The sequence below is a fragment of the Pimephales promelas genome, chromosome 19, assembly GCF_988280905.1.
Source record: "Pimephales promelas chromosome 19, fPimPro1.hap1.1, whole genome shotgun sequence".
In the NCBI taxonomy this organism is placed as follows: domain Eukaryota; kingdom Metazoa; phylum Chordata; class Actinopteri; order Cypriniformes; family Leuciscidae; genus Pimephales; species Pimephales promelas.
Genome location: NC_142787.1, coordinates 12351754 through 12366588, shown reverse-complemented (window position 1 = coordinate 12366588; position 14835 = coordinate 12351754). Strand labels below are relative to the sequence as shown.

General features: G+C 36.9%; 1 protein-coding gene across 1 annotated transcript in view; it reads right to left on the bottom strand.

Moving 5' to 3' along the window:
• Nucleotides 1–4775: 4775 nt before the first annotated feature.
• Nucleotides 4776–14835, bottom strand: part of shc3 (SHC (Src homology 2 domain containing) transforming protein 3) — a 30386-nt gene continuing 20326 nt past the window's right edge. The window contains exons 9-12 of the mRNA XM_089123939.1: nt 14731–14785; nt 14398–14592; nt 12509–12813; nt 4776–5439 (exon numbers count right to left, since the gene is read on the bottom strand). Of these exons, the coding sequence (XP_088980065.1) occupies nt 5311–5439; nt 12509–12813; nt 14398–14592; nt 14731–14785 (684 nt within the window). The 3' untranslated portion in view covers nt 4776–5310. The remainder of the gene's footprint in view (nt 5440–12508; nt 12814–14397; nt 14593–14730; nt 14786–14835) is intronic.

The window sequence follows — 14835 nt, the reverse complement described above, 5'->3', positions numbered from 1 at the left end:
ATCCATATACAGAAGTTTCCCAAGAGCAGCGCAAAAGCTTTCATAGGTCGTAAATAATGGCGCAAATACCTGTAAAGTGACAAGAACAATCTTTAGTAAATCACCTTGCGTGACTCATTTAAATACTCTCCTCCTACACGTTGCGTTTGAAAAGCAAACTCCTACAAATGCATATGCAATAAGCTCAGCTCCCTGTCCACGCATTTAGTAAACCCTGACAGTAGTTTTTTTTTAAAGCAGCACTATGCAGTTTTCGCCGGCCGCAGCAGCAGGAAGTGTCGCGTGATATAAGGTCTCGCGATGTAACGAATTGCTTTATGGCAAGAAAGATCTGCTAAAATGAGCATCAGAAATAACCCGGCGCCGTATACATGTGGTGTTCGAGGTGCATACAATACAGACTGCCGACAGTTCAACAGGGCGCAGCTCTTAAAGGGGCCACACCTTATTTCCACTCGTTACAGCTTCCGTCCTACTGAACAGGTACCGGTATAAAGGGGGAGGGTATCAGGCCGTGAGTGCAGAGACATCTCTGCGTGAGTGCTATTTACGACAAGTACTACACAGCGACTCTAGGGGTCACAGTTTGACAAAAACGGAAATCCTGCATAGTGTGGCTTTAACGCCAAAAAAATAGTTTGCACTGGCGCAAGCCCTTAACTTAAATAAACCCCAAAAAAACACTCAACGTTACACATAATGCACCAAGTGATATTAAAAGATCAAATTCATTACACAACTTATTAACAATTTATAGCTTGAATGCGAGGCTTCCGGTGTCATCCGCTTCAAGTTATTTTTAGCTGGACAAAACAGGGTGTTACGCTTCTTAATATTGCAAACTGGTAGGCTATATTATTATACTATTCAAGTCAGCATGAAACGTAAGTTGCAATATTTTTGTTCCTACTGTGACGTAATATTATCCGAGTGAAACGGCTTATGAAACAAGAACAAATACAGGGCCCTCGTCATCAGAGAAGAGATGATGCATGATGGGAAGTTACTTGATTAAAGAAAAGGCAAATGAAAAAAAAATGTGCGTGGATAAATCATTTATATAACAAATACTGTAATATTCTATAAAAAAAACAAAAACAAAGATTCATGGTGACTTTAAAGCTACACTGTGTAACTCTTTTAGTTTATTCTTAGCTAAAAACACTTAGTTCTTTCAAAAATATTTATGCTCATTAATGTATATTTACTTTGTTCAAGTAATAAAGTATTCTCGTGAGAGTATAATATGCCATTGAAAATACATACGGGTAAGGGGTTCTAATGTCGGTCGCCATGTTGCCCCTCCATCTTGAAAGTACATTAGCCAAAGAGGGACATACCCGTTAATTCAAGCTTTGCCTTTCGCGTTTACGTTTGAGTTAACACTCATGGACGAGGTCGAACTGGAAGCCATGTTAATCTTGGACTACATTGGCCACCGTAGGAGTTAAAACGAAATCGGAATTGAGAGGAACAGAAACTTATATTCACTGGATGGTCATATACCTTTTCACCGCTAAATGGGGGTAAAAAAATCACACAGTGTAGCTTTAAGCCATAATAAGCATTTTCTTGTATGTGAAAATGTACTACATTCATATTCTGGATTCATCTGTCTTCGTAAAGTGTATACTGAGTTTGGTCTTTTAATATCACTGTCTTAATACTTAATAGAGTACAAACCTGATCAAATAACAGGCGGGTAGTGAGGACAGCCTTATCCTTCCCTCCAGGTGTGACATCACGTGAAAACTGAATACACACGGTACACAAATCAACCCACCGAATCTTGACAAAAGCTAAAGCACTCAGAGTGTTTACTAAGATACACACAGCATAAGTGCATACAACTTTAGAATGCACCTTTTAAGTGCACTTTAAAATGTTGTTGCACACTAAAGTGCACAATAAAGCATCCGCACATGTTAAGTGCATATTGACCCAAAGTCAGCAAGCAGTTCTAATGTACTAAGATAGTGTAGCTATAACAAAACAGATGCATCATTTTACATCCCAACCTTATGATTCTAATCGATAAGCTCTCAGTTCTTAGATAGGACATACCAAACTGATTTAACAATTATATAAATACTGACTATTTATATTGTGCTATGGTTAATGATACCCAAAGTATTTTATGCCAGGTGTTTATATTGTATACTAGCATGTTTTCCACTTTTGTCTTGCATATAGGTTGTCGATATAACTTAATTGAAACGTATCTAAACTGTTACCAAAGGACTAAAAAGAACATTCATACAAGATCTGTCTGTATGGAGTAGATGTGGGCTGCTGTAAAGTTATTTTAAGATTAAAAGCGTAATGTCTTAAACCAATGCAGCTGTTTATGGTAAAGCGTGTCGTTCCAGGTTAGTGTGTGTGTAAGTGTGATAGAATACTGTACTTGTGCCCTCTGCTGGACACACACACAAGTCGCACAAGATCAACTCCAGTGCTCGTGATCATCGCATGAATATCTCACTGCAGCATTAGCGCATGCTATAGCTAGGACTTATACATCTTTACATTTACTTTTTAAGTGCACTTTAAAACATTAGTGCATACTAAAGTACACAATAAAGCATCAGGACATATATAAGAATTGAAACAAATACTGCCACGATTTAAAGTCTTCTATTACATTCACATTACAGCTATGCTAATATGCTAAAACGTTATGCTAATGCAAACTGAGTGCTCATTATCAAAACAATGCTCCTAATGGGATACATTTTCTTGATGTAAAACATAATTTGTGTATTTATTTTGAATTTGAACTATGATTCTTTGCAGGTTCTGTGAGATTCAGCCAAAGAGTAACACACATCTTGTTTTATTGCCACAAATCATAAAGAATGAATAAGTCATGAGCAAAGATTATTCCTGTGAACACAGTTTTGTGTGTGTAGGGTTTTGTCACCTGTGATCTTCTGAGCGTCACAGCTGAAGGGGAATGCCGGATGCGATCAGAGAACACAGATGAGCTTTGACGACTGCACTTTATAAGAGAAAAGCATGAGAGCACTAATAAAAGGCACGTTTTGCTTAACAGAACTTATTTGGCCAATCAATTTAAAAATTCTATAATGAATAACTAGGAGCAGTCTAGTTAGGATAGTGTTGCAGCATTATAAAAACAGTAAAACCACCATTGTTTAGTTGGAGTCAGTTTAATGTGTATAATGTAACAGAACATCTTTCCCTAACATTAGTCATTTAGATAAACATGTGAAACAGACTCTGCTGGGATTTGGCAGTTTAAATGGGGAAAGTCGTCACCGCTGGAAAATCCTTAGGTCATTTCGCAGACTACAAATGCATGTTGTGTTCAGAATCACTTTAGAGGTTAAGATGCAGATTTCTCACTGGTATCGAATCCACCAGCAGTTTCCAGCGCCCTTTAAAAACAGCATTTCAAGATTTAGAGTTTGTGTCATGAAGCAGTTTAAGCTGAACTAGTCTTTCTTTTCCAGACCTGTTGATTCACACTTTAGTTTTGACCAGAATAATGCGACTTTGACTCGCAAAATAGAGGGTGATATATTTATCAATAAAAATATGCACATGTAAAACTAATGATTTTATTTTGTGCTGAAGTTCGAGATTTTTTTCTCATTTTAATATTAAAATAAATGCAAAATAATTCAAAATTATATCACACACAGATATGAGATTATTTTCTCATTTTAATATACAAAATTAAATGTAAATAATTTAAAATAAATGTAAAGTAAAAAGGATTTAAAACTAAATATATGAGATTATTTTCTCATTTTAATATTTAAAAATAATTCAATTACATATAAATAATTTAAAATAAATGTAAAATGAAATGATTTCGAACTAAATATATGAGATTATTCATCCTGTGCCTGCAAATAAATATTTCCAGAGTTTAATGTGACAAATGTCAATACATAAATATATGTGTTGTGTGAGAGTGACAATATTTAAAGTGATGCAAACAACAACAACAATCATATTAAAATGGCCTATTTTGAGAAAGAAAAAAGATCCATAGTTGAGCATATATGAAACTGCACACAGGTCTTCACATCATTGATTCTAGGCTACAAAACCTATTTAATAGCAATGCAAATCACAATTTAAGTGAATTTAAGGGTGAATCTCACAAAGATAGGTCTAGTTTCATAAATAACCAATTAAATTCAACAGAAAAAAGCTTAATTTTCTTAATTTTGACATTTTTCTAATTATATCAGATGCAAATTTCATTCGTCCGAAATGTGGATTTAAAGACAAAACTAAATGTTTACGGTTGTGATAAACATGACTTTTACGTGTGGCTAAAACAGTGAAAAATCCAATGATATTCCAGTTCACCCAGTGATTAGACTGTGACTGGAAATAGTTGATTGTGCTATTCACTTAGAACCGTTTCATTGAAAATAACCATAAGAAGAAGAATTATGATACCAATTTGTCTGTTTGTGAAGCCCACAGTCAAACCATGAAAGTCCTAACTGATAGAAACATCCAAGGTATAAAGTAAGCCCCGAACCGAGCGACTACACACCTCTGACACGTTTAAAGAAGGAGCTAAGCTCAATGAATACTGGGAAGCATAAATATTTAACATTGTGAGCATACACAAAAGCTCCTCCGCTGGGGCTCTGGATGCTACCAACAATCAGCACAAGTACAGTTAAGTTAAGTCATGCGAGTGCCACAGGTTTCAACGTCATACAAAAATGTAGGTACTTTAAAGCCGTGTGTGTGTGTGTGTTTTGGTCGTGGTGTGTGTACGTGCAGCATGTCGGAGTGTGGTTTCTGTTAAAGCAAACACATTCACGTCATCTTCCCTCTGAAAAGCATAATCAACAGTGATTCGATAGAAGCTACCAAATGATCTGGCACACTAGCTGCAGTAAAGGACACACTCCTAAAATAGGTCAATATAAACAGCTTTTTGTTTTCTCAAATATTTGTTTTCCTTCCATCTCTTACCGACGAACGTTAAAATCCGGTTGTGCTTGATAGACAAAACTAAAACTTTTTTATTCTAAAATACTTTTTCTTTATCTGGGTTTTCCTCTCATCCCCTCTTGGAGGTCGAGTTCCAAACCTCCCGACTTTGCAACGAAATCCATCAGCGTCTTCTTCAAAAATATAGATTCTCGACCAGCGCAATAAAATAACTGTATCAGTTCTATAAATCGGGTTTCGACTCCGCTTTCGTCCTCTAAAAACGCTGTCCTCCGTCGTCACAGTCAAGCAGTTTGACAGCCGTCACATGTTCGCCGACGGAAAGTTTGTTTTCGTAAAACTCCCACGTGTTTTCAGGTGTCGTCACTGTTTTCTTTCGACCGGCTGCTTCAAACACAGTTCGCTTCCTGCCGAGACGATTGGCAGGTTGTTGTCACGGTGATGGCCAATCAGGTGGCTTATGCTCTCGAATATGTGATCTTTCGTCCGAACCTTAAGGAGACATAAATTTGATTTGAAAGATTAAGCACATAGACGCTTGCATGTTCGCTACTGTTTAAACGTAAAGAAATTCATACTTTTATTCGGCAAGGTTGCATTCAATTGATCAGGGGACAGTAAAGACATTTCATAATGTTTTTACTTATGAACGAATCCTTAAAAATGTATCACGGTTTGCACAAAAATAACAACTGTGTCAACATTGATAATAATCAGAAATGTTTCTTGAGCAGCAAATCATCATATTATTAGAGTGATTTCTGAAGGATCATGTGACACTGAAGACTGGAGTAATGATGCTGAAAATTCAGCTTTACCCACAGGGATAATTTACATTTTAAAAAATACACACAGCTATTTTAAATTGTAATGATATTTAAAAAAAAAAAATACTGTGCTTTTGATCAAATGACTGCAGCCTTGGTGATCAGAAGAGAGGAAATTTATCCTGAGGAAGATACATTGCAGTATTTCTATGCGACTGATTAAATGGATCATGTGACTCTAATGCGACACATTTACTTCTTAAATTCATGTTCAACTTTTCACTCCAAACGTTGCACATTCAACTTCAATGTTTGATGAAACTACAAACAAACCCAAAATAGAAGCATTTTCTCTGGGTCTCTAGAGACGTTCGCACCCGCTGCTTTCCTGTGTGATATTTATAACATCAATGCTCAGAGCGGCCAGGGTATTTTTAAGAAATACTAAATATATCCATTTTTCGACTCATTCTCATGGATAAAATGACACTTTAGCAACATCTATTACAGGCTTTATGGAATTAGTCAAATGAACTATAGGTGAATATAGTTAAGCTGCGACCGACCAAAGGTTTGCCTAGTCTACTAGTAGTTGTTCATTTAAGCCATTAATCAACTAGTAGCAAGTTTATGATATCAATTGAATTACTTAAAGGAATAGTTCACCCAAAAAATGAAAATGCTGTCAGTAATGACTCACCCTCATTTTGTCCAACCCCGTAAGACTTTTAGTCATCTTCAGAACACAAATGAAGATATTTTGATATTCTGATTAAATCTGAGAGCTGGATCACTCCTCCATAGGCTCCTAAGGGATTGATTCTTGACGGCTCAGAAAAGTTCTTAAAGACACCGTTAAAACCTTAAGTTCATCAAGCGACGAGTGTGTGCAAAAAACAAACAAAAATAACGACTTTATTCAACTATTCATTTCCTTCTCTGTGTGCCTCGACTCGAGTGAGTTCACGTAGTCTCACCATTGGCCGACGCTGGACCCAGAAGCGCTGCGTAGGCCCACAGAGAAGGAAATAAATAGTTGAATAAAGTCGTTATTTTTGTTTGTTTTTTGCGCACAAAAAGTATTCTCGTCGCTTGATAAAGCCACTGTAGTCACTTGGACTATTTTAACAATGTCTTAAACAGTGATGAAGTCCTCGAGTCCTTATTCTCTGGACTCGAGTCCGACTCGAAACTCCATTCTCTGGACTCGTGACTCGACTTGGACTCATGGACCGATGACTCGTACTTGGACTCGCATTACAAACCGAACCATTACAGTTGGACCATTTTTCCTGCCGACCAAAATCTGCACTGGCGCGACCACCTAACGTTGTGCAACATCAAATGGCAAATGTAATGAAAGCGGAACGAAACTCATTTTGTGCTTCACGGACCTTTATCAGTTTGGACCATCAACAACAGCGCTGGGAGAGATCCAGTAAACAAACAAAGCATTTGAATTCGCCACTGAATATAACATTGTTGCGAGATCTAGTGAGAAGCACTGACATTTCTCTGTTATTAACTGATCCAACAGCATTGACGTGGTGTGAATGAATTAACTAGTTATAGGTTTTAAGTCCAGAGATCAGCAACATTCACCGTGGATTTAATGTAGTAACGCTAACTTGTAACCATGGAAGTTTGGCAAAAAAGTATCCTACATCACACATCTTTTTTCCGGCACTTCAAAACTCAAATAGTATTATATTTAAAAAGATATTTTTAATGTGATGACCAAAATCCTTCATCCTTCAAAGATTACCCCATTTATAAAACTAAAAGTTTCAAGATGTAGGAAAACACACTTATTTAAAATTATTTTTTTCTTTTAAGAAATAGGATATTTCTCTGGCATTACTTTGCTGTATCGAAAACACCCCTACTAAATAGGTTATGACAAATTTGATATAAGATGTTACACTTTTCCTGTTAGGGTTAACAACAATGAAAGTAAATGCATGCTTTTGATGGCGTTGTAAAGTGTGTTGCAAAGTGTATCAAATCAGTAAATAGCTCCCTTTGCAATCGTGACAGTGGTGTCATTTTTGTTCAATGTAGAACCATTTTATCAGCTCTTTAACCCCTAAGCTGTCACCCCCCTTTTTGAGAATGGGGGTTAACATGCACTATTCAAACTTAAATGGTTGTAATTTAAGAATGCTTTGGAATATATACTCAAGTTTGGTCTTGTTTTAAAGAAAACACTCAGCAGAATATTGCTGAAGTGAAAACACTTCAAAAAATGAAAGTATGAAAAAGTTATGAAAGTTTAAATGTACAGTAAATCAAATATACTGTACTATATATTTTTTATTTTATATAAAATATATATTTTACAAAATATTTTTTACTCTAAAATTTCTATAAAATCAAAGCCATAAATCTTATAAACTTATGTTCCAAATTTGTAATAGATTGAACAAAAATTGAAGTTCCCATGAGATTTTGTTTAGGCGTAGTACCAAAAATAGCCACCGGGTGCCATTGAATTCCATTTAATTTAGTTGTAAACATTCTGCCTTAACAAATTAATACATTTCTGTCCAAATATCAATTCAGTCACAAAATTTGGAACCTTGAGACTCAGACCTTTCTGACAATATGTGTTTTGTCAAGATTAGAAAAGGTTTTGATCATAAATTATGAAATATAATGATGCCCAAAAGGGGAGGAGCCTGATAAAATAAGTACCGTTTCTATGGTAACGCAACGTTCAATTATAAAACAGTTTTCACACGATGAATTCTGAGTTTATAAGCTTTCAAATGATACCTAATTTATGATAACTACTAAAATATGTGATATAATAAAAAAGGCGATAAAAAATAATATTATATTTTAGAGGATAATAAATATAAATATTATCAATTTTAGAGGATAATATTATACTATAATTTTTTATTTTTTATTGAAAAATACTAGATTATATGTTTTATTATGAACTTTTAGCATAAAAATAGAATTTTCAATGATTAAAAGCATGATTATGAAGCAGATTTTTTGAGGTGCACTCTTGTCATAAATTCATCAATTACTCTTCCTACATAATTTTTAACACAAAAGAGGGGTAGAATATCTATTTAGAAGTCTTAGACCTTTCCAATGATATATAATTTGTCATAATTAGATTAGGATTTAATAGAAATATAGTGAAGTAAAGTTAGGCGTCCCGGTACCGGGACTGTGACAGTTAAGGGTGCCAGAGAGGAGACATGTTGGCACTGGGGGCTCGAGACTCGACTCGAACACGGGACTCGAGACTCGACTCGGACTTGAACTCAGGTAATGGTGACTCGACTCGGACTCGAACACTGGGACTCGAGACTCAACAGTTTGGTGACTCGACTACTACACTGGTCTTTAATAACTTTCTGTGCTGGCAAGTTTCAATCCCTTAGAAGTCTATGGAGGAGTGATCCAGCTTTAATCAAAAATATCTTCATTTTTGTTCCGAAGATGAACGAAAGTCTTATGTGACAGTCTAACAACATGAGGGTGAGTCATTACTGACAGCATTTTCATTTTTGGGTGAACTAACCCTTTAAATATATGGAGGTGTTGCGGGGGTGGGTGGGAAGCATCAGAAAATGGTTTGAGATTCAGAACTGAGCCAGTATATACTTTATGTACCATTGCTTAAATGTTGCTGTTTGCATTTAAACGGGCAAATTCTTAAGAGTCTATGATTGGATCATTATTGCAGTGATTATTATGTTTATAGCACGTTATGTGTTTGGCAACAGTTCTTCTAACCCGAACTGATGGAGTGTGTAGCTGTTCATTTCCTTAAACACACATGGATGAAGACTCATCATGGCCGTATTCCAGGATGACAATGTCAAGATTCATCAACATTGAGATAATGGTTGTGAAGAGCATGAAGAATTATTTCACACATGAATTGCATCGCAACATTTGTTTGCATTAATTATTTCCATCAAAAGGTGCATACATCAGTGTTGTAGTACTCGAGACTCGGACTCGTCTCGGACTCGGTCTACCATATTTTAATGGTCTTGGTCTTGTCATGGACTCGTGTCCATTTGGACTCGGAATTGACTCGTACTCGAACATTTTTTTTTTTAGGACTCGGACTTATTCCCGAGTCCACTCGAGTTCAATTAAAAATATTTTTCATGATTATTAATGTATGTTAATAAAATATTTCTTTAAATTGATTGACACGCCCAGTGATTGGTGATTTTCTAGTGCGCAACTGCGCATGACAAATTGTAATAAAATTACTTTTAACACCACCTACTATGTGGCCTTTTTACCCTAAACTGATCCTATTTTTTAAACTCTAAGTAAATTCAGTAAAAAAAAAAGGATTTCTCTAAGTAAATAAAAGTAAATTAGGCAATCAACCCTCACTGGTCTCGGCCTCGACTCGGACTCGACCGTCTCTGGTCTCGGACTCGACTCGGACTCGACCGTCTCTGGTCTCGGACTCGACTCGGACTCGACTCTCTATGGACTCGGTCTTGACTCGGACTCGACTCTCTCTGGTCTCGGTGTCGACTCGGACTCGAGTGAGGTGGTCTCGATTACAACACTGGCATACATTTTTGGTCAAGAACAAGTATTGACAATTCGAACAACCATTCTCTCACAAGCCTTGATGAATCTTAATATTGTCATCCTAGAATATGGCCATGATGTGTCTACATACATCACATGTAAAGTTACACACTCCATCAGTTCGGCTTAGAAGAACTGTTGCCGAACATATAACACACTGGTGACTTTTCTTTGGCTGTGCAATGTACTAAACCATAATGAGCCTTTAAAAGATAAATTAAGTGCACATTTTGAAAATTTTAATGAAGTGGACGAGGCTGACTATAGAGAGAAATGCACGTTAAGTTAAAAATGGAAGTAAGCGCTGTGCTAATTTAGCTTCCACACACACTCCACATGAACACTTGGAAATGCACCTAATAATAGCACACATTTATCTAGGTTAACGTAAGAGTGAGCGGCTAACTTTAGGCTACTACTAATATGTTAAAAAGTGAGAAGTCGATGAGTGTTTGGATTTCCAGCCTGACATAATTACCACATGGATCAGCCGTCTTAACGATCTGTCCATCAGACTTTGTTTCTTTCTGTGACCAACCAACTAATTAACATCTGGTCGACCAAGCCTCTTCTTATCGACTACATTTAAAGTCAAACCAAAAATTAGCAGGACACTTCATTTATGTATGTGAGGATGGGAAAATAAAGAAAACTCTGACATTTTATACCCCCAAATTCTTCATACAGTGACTACCACTGAAGTGTATACAAATTTGGACACTCTGACCTGACCATGTTTTGCTTAAGTATATTTTAACCACAGACTGAACAAAATGAAGCATTACTTGGCAATTTGTTGACCTAAATTAGTATTGTCTAATTGTATAGTTAACCCTCCGGTGCTCTTTGTTTCGGAGTCACACTTGTTATCTTCTCGGTCAAAAGTGACCGGACACCTAAAAATTAAATTTCCTTCATCCCAGTACAACCAATGTAATTTATTTTTGTTCTATAATATTTATTCTTTATAATTTAGTATTTTGAGACAATTTGATTGAATTTATTAATATTTATGGTCTATTTTTGCCATGGAAATATATATATATATTTCTATATATATATTATTATTATTTTTTTAATTATTAATGCAGTATTTTAGTTTAATATAGAGTCTAGGCCTTCAGGAAAAAAAATATTTTTTTAAGAAAATTAGTACCATCTGGTTACAGTATAGAGAAAAAGCGTAGAATCATGGTGTAACCACTAGATGGCATGTACAGCTCTCTATGGAGAAGCATGTGAATTCCCCAGATGTTTATGAACACATTGTTTTTGTGGATTTGAATATATAGTTGAAACAATCCCAAAAACGTTTTTTATTAAAAAAATTAAAAAAAAGTAAAAAAAAAAAAAAATTGTGAATTTTTGTGTTTTGTCAATTTCCCATTGATTTTCTATGGGGGTCATTTTTGACTAAAGATCACAAGTGTGACTATTTTTCTTTAAGACCACTTAGCATGCTCAGATTATGACCTCAATTTTTTTGTGTGTTCACATACATAATCCCATAAAAGTCACCAAGTTTCATAACATTACGATGAAGCTGCGATTTTTAAAAATTCAAAACATACTTTTTTGTAATCAAAATGTATTGGTGTGTATGTGTATAAAAGTGTGTTTGTATGTGTGTGTTTGTTGGTGGGTTTGTCTGTTTTGCACTCTAGATGTTGTAGAGTGTCACCCCTTTCCTGCGGTGTACTTTTTTTTATAATTGTGGCCGATTTGTAGATTGCACGTACAAAAATTCTGAAATTTGTTTTTTTTTTTTTGTCAATTTCCCATTCATTTCCTATGGGTCGGTCATTTCTGACCGACTATTTTTTTTACGACCAGCATGCTCGGATCATGACCTCAATTTTTTTTTGTATTCACATACATAATGCCATAAAAGTCACCAAGTTTCGTAACATTCCGATGAAACTGTGATTTTTCAAAATTCAAAATAAAAATTTTTCCGGTCAGAAATGACCGAAGAGCACCCGAGGGTTAAATTTAACAGCGGACAGATATTCAAGCGCATTCATTTATAAGAGTCTAACAGAAAGACGGACAAAACCAGTGAAATATCAACTGATTTGATAACTCTGAGTTCTTCTTGTCATATTTTAATACCATTTTTTAAACGATCGCGAATAAACTGTGATAATGTGAGACATGTTGAAGGCATCTGAATGAATGTTGGTTTGACAGCCGTAGTGCATAGTCCTCACCGTTCCCTCTGGATCGACCAGCAGCAGGTGTTTGGCCAGGCCGTTGTGCATCCCCGTCAGCACGTATGACCCCGGGTTTGTGGCGCTCTTGCGCACAAGGAAGTCTCCGTCGTGGAGCAGCAGTTTCTCAGCCTGGCGCCGGCTCATCTCTCCGTGATACCACGCGTGGTCCTCCAGCTCCTCTTGAGCTCTCAGGGCGGCCGCTCGCATCAGCAGCGGACTGGAGTTATCCACGGACGCCGCTTTATGCAGTTCTGAGGCTGGAGGAGCTGGAGACTGAGTCATGATGGCGTCCTCAAACGGCTCTGAGGGCGTGAGCACACAAAACCTGTTATCGCATGAACTCATTTTTTATTTCATTGCAAAACATAACTTTATCCGCATACAGGCTACATTCACACAGTGGATTGACAACCACATTTACTAATCGAGACTTCAGGCATTTATGTGATGAAAGTCAAGTCGACACGGACTAGTTGCTGATGATGTCACTGATGAGCAAATAAGACTGGAGTCTGGACCTCGAGCTGAGACTGAACACGGGTTGTCTTGTGCTCATTGACACAGCGCTCCTACATTACAGCTTATTCTGATCAGTACTTTTGTCTTTTGGTCGTTATATTTCTCAGATTTCAGCTCTTCTAAATCAGATACAGATAAAGTTATAAATAAACAAATAATTCTACCTGGCGGCATCTCTCTACTAATAGTGAAGCTCTGGGTTTGAGTTACTAAGAAATATATGCTAGAACTTTGCAGATTCTAAGCTATTTTATAGATAAATCACTGAACTAAGTTTGCAAAATATTTCTGCACTACTGAATGATCTTTACATGATATGTGCTTAACTGTCTGTGTGTGTGTGTGTTACAATGCAGCAGCAGTTTAGAACGAAAGATTAACTTAAAGATGTACAATAAGCTGTGTAAAACGTGCATTCACGCGATCAATCTTGAACATCCAGATGGCAAAATCAAACATATCTCGTGGAGGGCTCTCGGAGTATGCATTTATTTGTCATATAGGAGGAGCGTCCCAAAGAAGTCCAAATTAAACATGATTTAATGACTCGTAAATTTAAGTACACATTGATGGCCCAAGACAAGAAACGAGCGGTTTGTGTGAGAAAACGAACAGTATTTATATGGTTTTACCTCTTGTAACCACAGCCACGTCCAAGTGGTCTGAAGGCACGGGCGCTTCGGTCTGCGCAAGCACCGGAAATCGCTGGAAGTGATCTCTCGCGCGATTGGGGGAAAAAAAAAAAAATCAACGTTTTCTGTTGATATATCGAAATCGTCTTCCATTGCGATTTCCTGTATATCTAAATATGTTTAGATCTTCACAGTGAAGGGTAACACTTCCGAAACCTCTGTGTAAACAATGAGTGACATACACACAGAACGAAGCACCCGCTCCCTTAGAGTACTTGGACGTGGCTGTGATTACAAGAAGTAAAAACAATAAATACTGTTCGTTTTCTCACACAAACCGCTCGTTTCTCGTCTTAGGCCATCAATGTGTACTTACATTTACGAGTCATTAAATCATGTTTAATTTGGACTTGGACGTGCATGCTCTCATGTTTAATTTGGACGTGCATGTTCTTTAAGGTGGTGACCATAGACCTGCATTATATGACTGATAGACAACAACGGTTTGACCTAAAAATGTCAAAATTGAAAATACTGTGGAAACAAAGACACCTACATCTTGGATGCCCAAAACATAACATACCAATTACGAGGTAAGCTAAAACATACCAAAGATTAATTTCAAAGTAAGTCGACTAGTCTGTTCAACCCCTACTCTTTAGTGCTTTTCACCAAATCAAATCATCGGAAGCTATTAGCAGCAACATTGAAAGCTCCGGCCTCCGTGGCTCTTACTCATGTCAAAGAGGTCCTTCCTCGGGCTGTCTTTAGCTGTCCCGGTCGTGCCCGAATCAGACGCCGCCTCTGACTCTCCCTGCAGGGCGGCCAACACCTGCGTGTCAATGTGCTGCGTGTTCACATACGTGGGGACTTCTCCTGCTTTAGGGGCTTGACCTTTGACCTCAGGGAGACTGTATATGTCACAGGACCCTAAATGAGACAGAAAAGACAGAAAAACAAAATAAGATATTTTGAAAAACCAAAAACAAAACCGTGGTAACATTCTTCAAAATGTCATATTTTGTGTCATACAGGTTTGCCACAAAGGTTTTCAAAAGTGAATTGTACCTTGCTGGAAGAACATGGGTCGGCCCTGGTAGTATGTCTGGTCGACTCCGGCGCCCTATGTGGACAGCATATGAGTTATCAACAACAATATTGAAATGCCTCCTC